This window comes from Neopsephotus bourkii, unplaced genomic scaffold, assembly GCF_033783945.1.
Source record: "Neopsephotus bourkii isolate Nb327-2 ecotype Australia unplaced genomic scaffold, CSIRO-AGI_Nbou_v1 NB_1792, whole genome shotgun sequence".
Classification (NCBI taxonomy): Eukaryota; Metazoa; Chordata; class Aves; order Psittaciformes; family Psittacidae; genus Neopsephotus; species Neopsephotus bourkii.
This window is the reverse complement of record NW_026902266.1, coordinates 7,724,739-7,737,723: the sequence shown is the minus strand read 5'-3', so window position 1 is coordinate 7,737,723 and position 12,985 is coordinate 7,724,739. Positions and strand designations below refer to the sequence as shown.

At 39.1% G+C, this 12,985-nt stretch overlaps 1 protein-coding gene across 11 annotated transcripts in view; it reads right to left on the bottom strand.

The window, feature by feature from the left end:
- The window catches only part of PTPN5 (protein tyrosine phosphatase non-receptor type 5), a 307,304-nt gene that overhangs the window by 4,947 nt on the left and 289,372 nt on the right, over positions 1-12,985 (bottom strand). For 10 of the 11 annotated variants that reach the window (XM_061380256.1, XM_061380249.1, XM_061380251.1 and 7 more), the window contains 5 exons: positions 12,724-12,803; positions 12,099-12,236; positions 8,751-8,861; positions 4,359-4,519; positions 881-994 (listed from right to left, as the gene is read on the bottom strand). In XM_061380256.1, coding sequence (XP_061236240.1) covers positions 881-994; positions 4,359-4,519; positions 8,751-8,861; positions 12,099-12,236; positions 12,724-12,803 — 604 coding nt within the window. Of the gene's footprint in view, positions 1-880; positions 995-2,899; positions 3,022-4,358; positions 4,520-8,750; positions 8,862-12,098; positions 12,237-12,723; positions 12,804-12,985 lie in introns of all 11 variants that reach the window. The other variant, XR_009729567.1, reaches the window with a different exon arrangement.

The following is a 12,985-nucleotide window of genomic DNA, read 5'->3' as shown; positions in this document are numbered from 1 at the left end:
CCAACCCTCTGTAGGTCCCTGTCTATCAGAGCCTCAGCAGGGCAGCAAGCATTTCATTTTCTGCCTCCCACTGAGCATAATTTCTCCTCTGAAATAAAGTTCAGCGTGGGGTTGAGGTTCTTTCTTTTTTTTTTTTTTTTCTACTCAGAAAAATCTCTGGTGCGTTTTTCATGTCATCCCCTAACTTCATTTATCATTATCATTAGAGAGAGCACTGAGACACGTTTTGATGGCACTTGAAATCAGTGGGAGAGGAAAAATAACATCTCTGGTACAAAACTCAAGTCTGTTTACTTTATAATCGAACTCAAGGTGGTGTGCTAAGAAATGCTTAACTGTAAATCATTGAATTTCTGGAGAATTTCACAGCTTCTTTCATATGTATGCAAATACTCCAGGCTGTCCATACTCTTCCTCTCCCTTCAATGTCTCAAGCAGTCATGCCCTCTCAACAGTGCTCACAGGTCCACATATACAAGGCCACTTTTCTTTACTCCCCCTGGGAACCAAATGCTGATCTATGGCTCCGAACTTAAGTACAGAAGATCTTTGAGCCTTTGCTTCTGTACGAACATGGGGCCAATTCCTCAGCTGGTGAATGATCATCCCTTACTGCACCGAGCTCTGCAGCTATGCTGATTTTGATGCCACTTGTGAATCTAGCTCATTTCTGCAGCTATTCATTAAGCCTTACTGCTCATAAAATAGACAAAGACTACAAGTCAGAACTGCTTAGAACATGAAAACATTCTCTGATGTTTTCTCTCTTGGCCTCCATTTATGTTTGTTCCTCCCCTCTTCCCACTTGTTTCTCCTTCAGTAAAGGGAAAGATTACCATTTTTCTTTTTATTTTTCTGGAAAGAAAAGAGGCTTTCTTACCTGTCTAACCGTAACTGGCAGGCTGTTCGCAATATGTCAACTATGCCCTCGCTCTTCAGCTGTTTACAGCAGACACTAGTTGCAATAAAGCAGCCAGTCCTCCCGATGCCTGCACTAAGGTAAGGAAAAGCAGAGAGAGGCAGTAGAGATGTTAGAATGGCTTTGAAACTTTCTTGTTTAATGAGTGCCATTAAACCAGCAATCAAACCCCATCATCCCTTTCCTCCCACCAGCCTTTGCCAAGGTGCTTGAAAATATAAACCCGTAACTAGGAAAAGATACTAACTTCAATGGGAGAACAGAATAAAGCATGAGCCACTCACAGCAAGAGAGTGAACACTGCACATACAGTGCTAAAAATGGAATATTAATTGGTACTGTTTGACCCAATATGTCATTGAACCTGTCACTGAACCACTGTAAACAAGCAGTTAAACAGTATTTCTTAGTTAGACTTAGTTTGAGGGCAAAGCTTGCCTTGAAGACAACCTTTGTTTTGAGATTCTTAATCCTAATAGCTTCTTTGAAAGCTATTTTCATTCACATGTACAGTAAAAAAAGAATACAACAAAACCAAGCCAACAACCCTTGCTTAAATAATTAGAGCTAACAGCACTATGGCAAATGTGAAGTCATTTGCTGATCAGATCTACAATTCTCTGAATTAGTGAAGGATACAACAAATTCACTATTAAAGAAATTTCTCTCTTTCCTGAGCACCTTTATACTGATTCAGCCCTTGCTTAATGACCAAAATTGGTTTTATTCTCAAAGGCTCCGTGCTATTGAAGCTGTGAATTCTTCTTATCACCTAATAAAAAAACAGCAGCAAAAGCTGAAAGATCTTATGTGTTAAATAATAAAGTGAGCATACTCAGGAATAATGACTTGATGCAACTGCAAGAAATCCTGCTTCCATTTAAACTGTGCTAAAGTTGTAATATAAAACATTGGCAACAAGTCTACAAGGAACAACAAAGTGCAGTTAGCTGCTACTCGCAAAGTCCTAATACTATTTTTTTGACTCTCTGAGTTTATGCTTGTTGGGAAAAAAGCTACATTGGAATCACTTTAATTTCTAGTACAGAATGATCAAGACAATTCAATGCGAGTTTGGGAGATGGTATTATTAAGAACCCATCTCAGTGTCCAAATAATTGCATGGAGGCACCTACATGGCTTAAAATTTTTGTGCCTGAAGCTCTCTATACCTCATGAACTGACTCTTTTCTTTGCTACTTTTAGTTTGTTAATTATAACTTCAAACATTTCAGGTAACTCTTTGCTGCATGTGCATGTTCATCAGTGGTTAAAAAGGAGGAAAAAAAAATCTTCTAATTGATGCCATAACCAAACAGGTCATAGTACACAGCTCTTGTATACAGTTTCCTATCCATAGACTTCAGCGTGTTTTGCAAAGAGAGGCAACACCACCTGTTTTTAGATAAAGCAAACAGCACTGACAAAGCACTTGTCCTAGGACAAGCTGCAGGTCTCAGTGGCTGAGATAAAGTCATAATCCCTCCAAGACTGCCCAAGAGTGGCACATTATCCACAGGACCTTCAACAGGACTACTAGCCTGCCTCTAACATGAAGCTGCTTTTAAGAACAGCCTCATGATTAGGTTCGTATCTTTTCTTATTTTAAGGCGCATTAAGTTACATCACAGCAATTATGTTCTATTGAGGATCTCCCACAAAGGTCAAAATAGCTACGGTACTCTGTGTAACACAGGCCTTGGCTAATGGCTTGCTGCATATACCACTCTCAAATAGAGGCAGTGTATTAAATTCCTTCTTCAGATAAAAGTGATTGCAACTGGAATAATCTGAAAGGGCTTTGGTCCACACTTATCACATATAATACTTTATAATCCTATCACCATGTCTCTTAGTAATTACTTTAAATAAAAATGCCCCATTTCCCCCCAGATTATTACTGTGTCATGGGGATGACACTATACAAGAGGACACAACAAGTATGCAAAGCAAGAGTGACATGGTGACCAGAATCTTTACCTGCAGCAAATACCATAATACTTCAAGGAGCTCTTAGAGAGTCACAGATTTCCAAGGACAAAGGGGACCTTCTTACAAACCATTTCTTATTTTTCTCTGAACTCTCCCCAATTTGTCAAAATCTGTTTTAAAAAACAGGCAGAAAAACTGGACATGTGGCATCATACGAACATTTTACTAGCGATTACTCCATATTAGCTTATAGGTGGATCTTGGATGACACTGGGCTACCAACCATTCATGCCAAGATTCTCTTTAAAAACATTTCCAGTGTATGATCATACCCCATTTACTATGGCTTTTGGGTAGCAACCATCTGCCATTTCCTAGAAAATGTTATGCAAAACTAAGTAAAACTCCTTACAAAAAAATCACAAAGATAAATTTGGCAAAATGTATGTTATTGAAATTATGAAAAATTACCCTGGTGAGATTACTGCATTGCTCCTCAGGCTTTCTGATACTTACCTGGAAGAATTATTTTGAGAACTGCTTGTAGTTTTTAAGTAATCATATTTAACCTTTCCAAACACTTGCAAAATAGGACTTGCTTTCAGACCTTTGGAACTTCTCCAATTTTTTAAGAACTAGGATTCAGGTATACTAAACTTTAATAGTTTAGAGTGTGCGGCCAAATTTTTTTAAACACTCTTGTGTGAAAATCATCCACTATAGCTGATTTAATAATGGTTAGCAGTTGTTTAACATGATCCCTAGCTAGCAGTGCAAAAGAATGTACAATCATGTCTACAAGTGGTAAGTACATCATCCTACTTCTTTCTGAAGACAGAAGTATCTATCTTCATGCTTTTTTTTTTCCTGCTCTATGATTGATAATTACAATTTTATCATCAGGCTTCAAGCAACTTAAAGATTTTGCTTCTTTCACATAAAAAAATTTCATCTTTGCCAGGGGCTTTTCACAGATACTTCAGTTTTTCTATCAGCTGCATACATTTCCTGTTGGTTGGTTAGTACTTGCTACAATCAGCTTTGTCACTATTTCATTTTATGTATTAAATTATTGTCTTCGGCCTAAGAAGGATTTTTTAAAATCAAAGAAGGAATCTACAAAATGGGTTTTTGAGGCTTAAAGTTGAATGCTCTCATTTTTCTGCTTGCATGTGTCTTCCAACTCAATTTCGCTCACAGCACATTAACCTTTAACCTGGCCCTTTTAAGATCATTAAAGGTATATATTACTAGTAAAGCAAATGAAACAAGACTTTTCTTACAGGTAACTGAGCCACTGCCAGCTTCTGTGTTCAGCTCAGGCTGTATTTGAATGCAACACTTGGGAATACAAAATTACTGTCATAAAATTTTAGAAGTTCCAAGCACTTCACAGAAGCAGTTGGGCAAGATCTCCCATGTCTGACTGATGGCCAATATGACAGTATCTGCACTATGCCACTGTACATGAAGAAGCCCTTAGAGATCAGGCACAGTATTTATTTACCTGCAGTGAACAATCACTGGTGCATTATTTTCTTCTGCACTCTGCATGGCTTCTTCCACTTCCAGTACTAGCTGTAACAGAGGAGGGGCTTGATCTGGTGTCTTCTGGTCTGGCCAAGATGTGTACCAATAATGTTTCAAGTTTCTGATTTCTTCTCCTTTCTGCAATCCAGTTAAGATAAACAGCATGAAGTTTTAAAATAACTTCTGGTTGCAGGTTGATACCAAAACCTGGCCTTTGCTTTAAGAATGAGATGAGTAGATCAGTGCTTAATGGAACAGGAGATTCAAATGGCAAGCCACACAATGCAGAAATCTGGATTTCAAATATCACATCTACATTTCAGTAAACTGCCTTACAAAATATAATTCCTCCCCTCTTTTCTTCCCCCCCCTCCCCCCCCCCCCAGTATTCTGCGCTTTTAGCACCAAGAGCTGTGTGCAAAACAGTCCAGGCAGTCTGTTCTCTCTTGACAGATTCATTCAGCAAAGCCAGAGTTGGGCTTGTGACATAATTGCTTTCATAAAGTATTTGACATACAAAGAGCCAGGAGCCATATCTCTGTCATAGTTAGGTAGGTAGATAGGTAGGAGCTTATTTTTCTATCTCCTCTGATAGACAGACTCATATCAGTTTTCTGTCAATTCTAGTCTTCTCTTAGACATGGCAAGAAATTCAGAGACACTATGGAAGGTGGGAATTGTATCTAGCTGCAGTGCAGGGCTTTTGAGAGACACAGATTCCAGTTCTCTCTTGTCTCAGCATGGCTATGAATACAGCAAGTATGCTGTTACCTTTTCTGAGTGCCAAGTAGCACTGTGTGCTTCTGATTTTGTGTGTTCAAAGCGACATCCTTCTGCCTTATTTCTAAAAGAGCCAAATAGTTAACAAGGAGCTCAGGGAAATGGCCTTACTCTTTCAGCCACTACATAAGCCAGCTGGCATAGGGCTAAGCAAACGTCATCAAAAGGTCTGAGAACAGAAGCTTCCACAACCTTCTCTTAAACACTTGGCTGGCTGAGTTTAAGAGGGGAGGAAAAAGGAACAAATTTGGATCTTTCTGAAGAATCGGACACAAAAATCTGGAAATAGTTTCTGCCATCTACACTCCTAAGTCCATATGACTCTCACTGGATGTTAAAAGTGCTCTGTGGTTGTGTCACTTTCCATCCTGCTCTTCAGTCAACAAAGCTTTTGCATATCTTCACGGCAAACTAGACTAGGGAAGTGATTTAGAACAATTTATTTTCTTTCTCATACTAGATTAATTTTCAGATGGATCGATCAGTTCTCCCCTTTGGCTTGCACACAGTCACATACACGCTTGTATGGGCACATGGGAAACAGCTTAAGCATAAGAACAAGAGAGCCAGACAAAGGGAGGCTGGTCTTCATTGAGCTGCAATTCCAGCTTATACTGGGTTTAAAGTGCTCACTGAAACACAGCTACAGGAATCTTAAACTCAGTTTAATAGGCTTACTACTGTAGCACAGGACCTGGCCTTAGGTTATTTACCCTAGTGAGAAGATGTTCTAGTTAAGAGAACATAACTAGTTGCCATGAATAGTACTTGAGCTCACTACTGTCTGTAAGTCAGAGCAATACTGCTCTGAAACATGAACATAAAGTTGCTTTTGAACGTGTGACACCATGTGAACCACAGAGATTATGAACATTGGATGCTTAAGATGTGAAAAATTATAATTAAAATGTTGGCAATAATACTGAGAGAAAAGTAAAAGATAAGTCATCTGAAGAAAAACATTAATCACTACATTTGACAGAAATAGAAAACAGACAAAGTTCTAATGATGAAGTCTGAAATTTTTTAGTTCTTTAGTTTTGTCTAGGCTGTTACCAATTTTATGTTTCTGCTTAGAGAAGCTTGACTTTTGTGATTCTATAGACCTTTAACAAAATATTCTCTATTGGTGCTTCCATGAGACTGAGAAGACTCTGGAACACCTAGGAGGAAGCAAGATTTAACTGATGGTTTGAAGTCCACCATCATGTATGCTACAGCTGAGGCTGTGTTCTCATTTTGGCTGTGATAGAGTTGATTTTCTTCCCAATAGCTGGTACAGAGCTGTGCTTTTCATTTAGTCTGAGAATAATGCTGATGACACACCAATGTTTTAGTTGTTGCTAAGTAATGCTTACTCTAAATCAAAGACTTTCCAGTCTCCCATGCTTTGCCAGCCAGGAGCTGCACAAGAAGCTGGGAGGGAGTACAGCCAGAACAGCTGACCCAAACCAGCCAAACAGATACTCCATACGGTAAGAATATTGTGCTCGGTATATAAACTAGGGGGAGTTGACAGGAAAGGGCTGGGTTGTTGCTTGGGTTGGGCTGGGTATTGGTCAGGAGGTGGTGAGCAATTGTACTGTGCATTACTTGATTGGGGTTTTTGTGTGTGTGTGTATGTGTGTGTGGGTGGGTGGGTGTCTGTGCTATTCTTCTATTTCCTTTTATTATTATATTTTACTTTATTTCTAGTGTTCTATCTAAACCCATGTTTTTTTAAACTGCTTCCCAATTCTCCTCCCCATCCCACAGAGGGTTGGAGAGGTGAGGAGTGAGCTAACAGCTGTGTGGTATTTAGTTGCCAGTTGGGGTTAAACCATGACAGGTTGAGATCATGAGTCGATGGCTAGACACTGGCAGGTTCCTTTGAAAAAAGAAAACAAGCTTTGTCCTATTGCCTCAGATTTTTCTAAATTCCTAAAGTTTGCCAAATCCTACTGCCTATTCTGACAGAAGTATGACAGTCCACCCTGTAACTTATGCAGTAATCATATATTGCTGGTGGTGAAATCATGTATTTCTGACCATTCATGTTTAAGGGAAAACAGGAGTTAATTCACGGCTTCTCTAATTTTCACTACCAAGTAATTTGGGGGTGGGGGAAAAGAGACATTACCCCACTAGTACTGAAAACAAAAACACTGCTTAACTGAAAAACAAACTGGGAAGAGCTACAAGTCTGCAAGATACTTGGAAGTATTCTTTACTTCCCACTTGTTACGAAGTGTGATTTTCTCTTTGCTGCCTTTGCCAAAAGCATGAGTGATAGACTTTCCACACTCTCAATCCAGATACGGGATTTCATATTCTGGCATTCTGTCTATTAACATATGGCTGAAGAGACTTGAAACTGGTTGGATAAAAGGAGAGCTTTTTCAGCTTGGAAATAAATTGTGGTGTTATACTGAGATCAGGGATAGATAATGCTAGATGAAAAATATATGAAGTGTATGTAAATAGACTTTTCTTATTAAAGCATGTAGCTTGAGATTCTAGAACCTAGCAATGAAAATGGCTGTAAAACAGGACTCTTACTGTAGACTAAGTAGCATTTAAGTACTTAAAAAATTAAATCTGTGTTTAAGCTCTCTATCCACAAGACGATAGAATGGATTGTGGTACGTAAAACTACACATACAAGTAGTAGAAAAAATATTAATATCTAGAAATGTAAGCAAGAAGAATGCTGTAGTGAAACTGTTTCTCAAGGTCATCAACAGCTTTAGTGTCTTGAAGTGGAATGATCCCTCAAAGCATCTTCAAAGTCAAGTCAGTCAAATCACTCAAAGAATAAATTAGCACGTGAGTTCAGTCATAGCGAACAGGAATGGTACTACTACACCACTAACAAGTGCCAAGCAGACCAGTAGTCCTACTGCTTAGAGAAACTGAAAACAGGTAAGCAAAATTAAAATGCCTTTTACTCAGTTCTCAACTGTCCCACATCTTGTTAGTGGCACAAGTCATCTTAGGTACAAACAGCTGGTGGGTATCCAGCAGTCCGACAGCAATCTAATAATGATCCTAAGAAGACAAGCACAATTTAAGTATTTCCTAGGGGTCTCCCCATACTACAAAATGTGTAAGATGGCACACAAGTAAAAGTTCCCTGTTAGTAATCAGTTTGCCTAAGCCCATGGCCTAAAGAATAACCAAACTTTTGAATTCTACAGAACATCATCACAGAGTTTAGTAGATTATTCCACAAGTGGTGTCTGTGGTATAACTTGCAAAGGCTGGTAAAAAGCCTTTATCTGTTAGCAAACATGCCACTCTAAATGACCAGTGAACGCAGAGGACACAGGCACAGAATGAGTCACTGGTTTCTTTCACTGAGTGAACTCCATACTACTACAATTGGCCTGGTAGCTTTCAGATTGTTCATATGCAGTCTAAATCTCTGATTGCCTGTTTTATGGTAGTCTTTGTATCTGGTGAACTGGGCAAGGCTGTAATGACTTCAGTAAGGAAGAGTACTACTTGCACAGCAGTACATGTGCAGAAGATTTCTGAGCAACTCTCCATGAACATCTCTATTTAAGGGTTTAGACAGCTAAACTACTGTAAGTACACTGGGATGATTTACCTTCAGGGTGATGAGCCTTAAACGGTAATCGTCCGCTTGTATGACTTTGTTAACTGTGATTTCTATTCCTTCGTAGGTGACCTGTTCCTCTGGCCAATATTCTGTACATTTCTGTGTGCAATAAAAATAAATCTAGTTAAGCAGATATCAAGGGAGGTTAATTTTTACTCCTCTGAAACTAGATATAGCACATGCATAGATGACTATGAATAAACTTTGTTTCTATAATAAGTTTTTATTTTCTAAACAGAGACCACATTTCAGCTGATTTTTGCTGCAGTCTTAACAGCATGGCTGTGAGATTGAAAATACATAAATCAAGTAATGACAAACCGATGATTTAAATACACACAACCTTATTTATCTTTATGCAACTGATGTGCATTTTGAAGATTCATTGGAAAGACCAGTGGCAATATGCTTGTGTTTTTAGATTAATCCTTTTCTTAAGACAATAATGATTAGTATAATATACACTAGTTATCACTATTTCTGTGGTGTTTGTATATGGATATGAAACACAAAATACATCTTTTCTATTTTTTATAATGGGTCAATGCTCTCTGAATACAAGATGATCATTTGAATAGGTTTTTGTACAAAAGAACATGACTGCGGGTGCTTTGCGAATTAGATTATGTACCAAAATCCATTTCAAATGGACACTGAGAATCTTTCAAAGTCAAGGAACTAAAAGGAAACAATAGCTGTGACTGCTATTAGACTACAATACTTGATTTTGCCCCAAAATAGTCAGAGATGCAGCCAGCACAAGCTGACAATCAGAGAAGTACAAACTACAGTTCATTTGCAAATGTACATTGTGGTACTGATACACTAGAGATTACTAGGTGAGAATTTGTAGGCACTCCTATCCTGGAAGGAAGGCTGACGAACTGTTTTCTTGTGTGTAGTTTCTCCTTAAACTAATCAATATGCAAGGGAAGAGACAAGCGCTTCCACACAGTGCACAAACTAGTTCATGGACAAGAAATGACATGAACAAGGCAGGGTCTGAGAAAAAGGCTCCCTTGTAATAATGGAAGATGCAATCTCATTACCATAAGAGAGTAAGAATCTGCTGTTGGACAAACCCAGTTAAAGACAATGCTTGTAAGCTTCCTCTTTTACGTAACTGTATGCTACCTTGAAAGAAGCAAGTTAAAGCATTTTGCTCTTCCCCACCAAAATTAATTCCACTTCAGGAGAAAGACTAACAACAGAGGAGTACCTTGCAAAGTTACTGAGTCAAAATTTTTGTGTGGGAGAACCAGTGCTGTTCTATCTGCATAGTGCATCAGTTAATAACCCACTGGTAGTGTGGCCCACTGCGTCTCTCTCAAATTATTTACACAGTTTGAGGGTTTTTTTCTTCCTCTACTCTTAAACTGCAGAATCTATTGTAAAAACTGTCAAGAGTGCTAGCAGCTATCAATAGCAGAGACGCTCCTCTGGTAAAGGAGTGGAGTAAGACTGCCCACTCATTTCTGTGGGCTGTCTGGCAGTTTAGATTAGATGTGAAAGAGGGCTGAGATACAGAGCTTTTAATACATTAGCAAAGTCATTGCACTGAGAAAGAACACACAGCCTCTGTTAGCAGCATCACTGTTAAACAAAGGTTTTGGTTTTTAATCTATGTACTTCTGAGTCCTGTTATTCATATATGTGCTATAGAAGAAAGGAAATGAATACAGGAAATATTTACATGAAAGGACTTACCCTACACTGATGGCTGAGGTTCCTGACACTGTTTAATTTTTGACGCAAAACGTATCAGAAAAGACTCAGCAACTCTGTTACGATGCATAGGCTGATACGATGGGTGAAATTCAGATATAAAGGTTATTTTACATCGCTGTTATTCAACCTTGCTACAAAGACTACAGTGGAAGAACTTATCAGCAGATATATCATTCAGGACCAATATTTCCTCTGCATTATCGTCTTTAAACCTCTAAGTCTTTAAATGATTCTGGTACACTGTGTCACAATATTTTAGCGTCTTACTTGCCACAAACTGGCAATTCTGATCAACGTACAAGTTATTACATCAGTGCTGCCTCTCAGATAGAGGCAGACACGAGTTTAAAACGTTAGTGCAAACAAAACATTTATATCAGCAACATGCTGTATTTTGCATCAGAAATGCCTTGACAGTATGTGTCCAATCAAGCAGTTGTAACAATGGACAATTTTTAACTTGCAAAGTGCAATAATTCCGTATCTGCCATGTTCATGTCTTTTTTCCACTAAAGCTCAAGATCAAATGTATTTACTTCACAACTGGGGAAAGCTAAAGGTTTATGCACATGTATAATTATGGGCACTAAACTTCCAGCTAACAGTTAAGCCATTATAATTCTGTGTGTATGATGAAGGTATGCTCATATTCTTGGGCTTTTAAGCGTCCAAAGCCTCTTCTCCAAAGGAAACTCTCTCACCCAAACTACTAACAGGTTCTCAGGGAAAAGCTTTGACAAATGCTGCTGCTGCTGCAGCTTAAGAAATACTGTGCGGATCGCTCCAGCACACCTTGCTGCCAGTGGTAAGGGAGATGCAGAACCCAACACATACCCAGACCACTTTCTCACATCCTACACTGCCAATGAAAGCAGATGTAAGCTCAGCTACCTATCTGTGAACTGAAGCCCAGGCACATGGTTCTTGCAACTCTGCTATGAGGCAAATAATTCAGCAGGTAAGTAAAATGAACAGCTGAAGGGCAGTGGTATTTTAAACTGCAAACAAGGATCACGTTAGGTGGATTAGCAGAAGCACCATGACAGTTTACATTCAGGAAGTAGGTGGTGCACAGACATTGTCAGCATCTTAATTTCTATAATTCAAAAGCATTTTCTAGACACATTCAGGAAATGGTCCTCCATACCCAAGCCAGCTCTAGTTGCCTATTATCATAACTAACATCTTCCACAAGTCAGGGACAGCCTCACTGAAATATGGATACAGACACTGAATCATAATAAATGCAAGATAAAGCTGCACCAATCTTGTTAATTAAAGATACTCAACCTTAGTAGTTATGGAATACTATTGTTTTTGATTCCTTTAGAGAACTTGAAAGGGTGTCTGCAAATAGAGCTGGGTTTGGAGAGGTTTTAGGTCAGCTGGGAGAGGAAAAATGGCAAAACCAGCAGTAGGCTAAGTCAGACAACAAAACAAGACAAACTGAACTAGAAGAGAAGCCCACGTCTTCTCTGGTCCTGAAGAATTTAATCTGGCTCTGATTGCTCAGGCCACTGAACTAACTTGTGTTCGTTGTCTTGCATCTATGCCGAAAATATCTGCTAGAGTACAGATAAAAATACAGACTATATGTAATACCATTACCTCATTCATCTCTTCTATATTGGTAATCATGACAATGATGGGAGAACGTTCCTGCCACACCATTCTCCAGAAATCACTGACAGTATTAACTATCGGTCCCTGAGTAGCAATATATACCTTTTCCTCTCCTCCATAGCCCTGCCAACAAAACAACACAAGAACAATTTTAACAGGCATGTCCAGCACAACCACAAAGGTTCAGTCTTTAAACAAAGAGCTACCACGGGGTGAAATGGACTCCACATGGCATCAGTTCTTCCCCTCTCTCTCTCCTGCACATGTGTACATGGAGCAAAGGCGCAAGATGGACTCAGTTCCAGTAATGAGTGTCCAACAGCCCAGGTGATGCTGGCTAGGTCAAGAGCCTTATTCATACTTACTCTCCAGTGCCTTCGTCAGGCCAGCTGACAAGGAATTTGAATCAAGAAGTGCAGAAGTGTGGTTTTGTCTGGTCTGAACCTGTACAGTTGCACTTTGAGATTTGTTTTTCAGTTAATGTAAGCAGGAGAGAAGAGCAATCAGTTCAGCTAGGATGACTTTAAAAGCCAGTGGATGTTTCAATTCTGTTAATATAAACAGTGGACAATAAAGGCTAGGCAGACACAATAGACTACTGAGCTCTTACCCTGATGTAGTTAGCATTGATGTAAGAGCTGAGGGGGTCATCCTGATCAGCTGAGGTAAGGCACACTCTGCTGTGAGGATCTGAAAGGGGTAAAGAGATAAGTAATAGTTCATTAGTTGCTCAGAGGAGAGAAAGAGACACAAAAGATTATTTTGTACAGCAAGACATTTACATGTATTCATGGCCATCACAACAGATGCAAGTGGCCTTGGAGTGTTCCCATGTTGAAACGTTACCATAAAAAAGGGAAAGGATAGTTGGG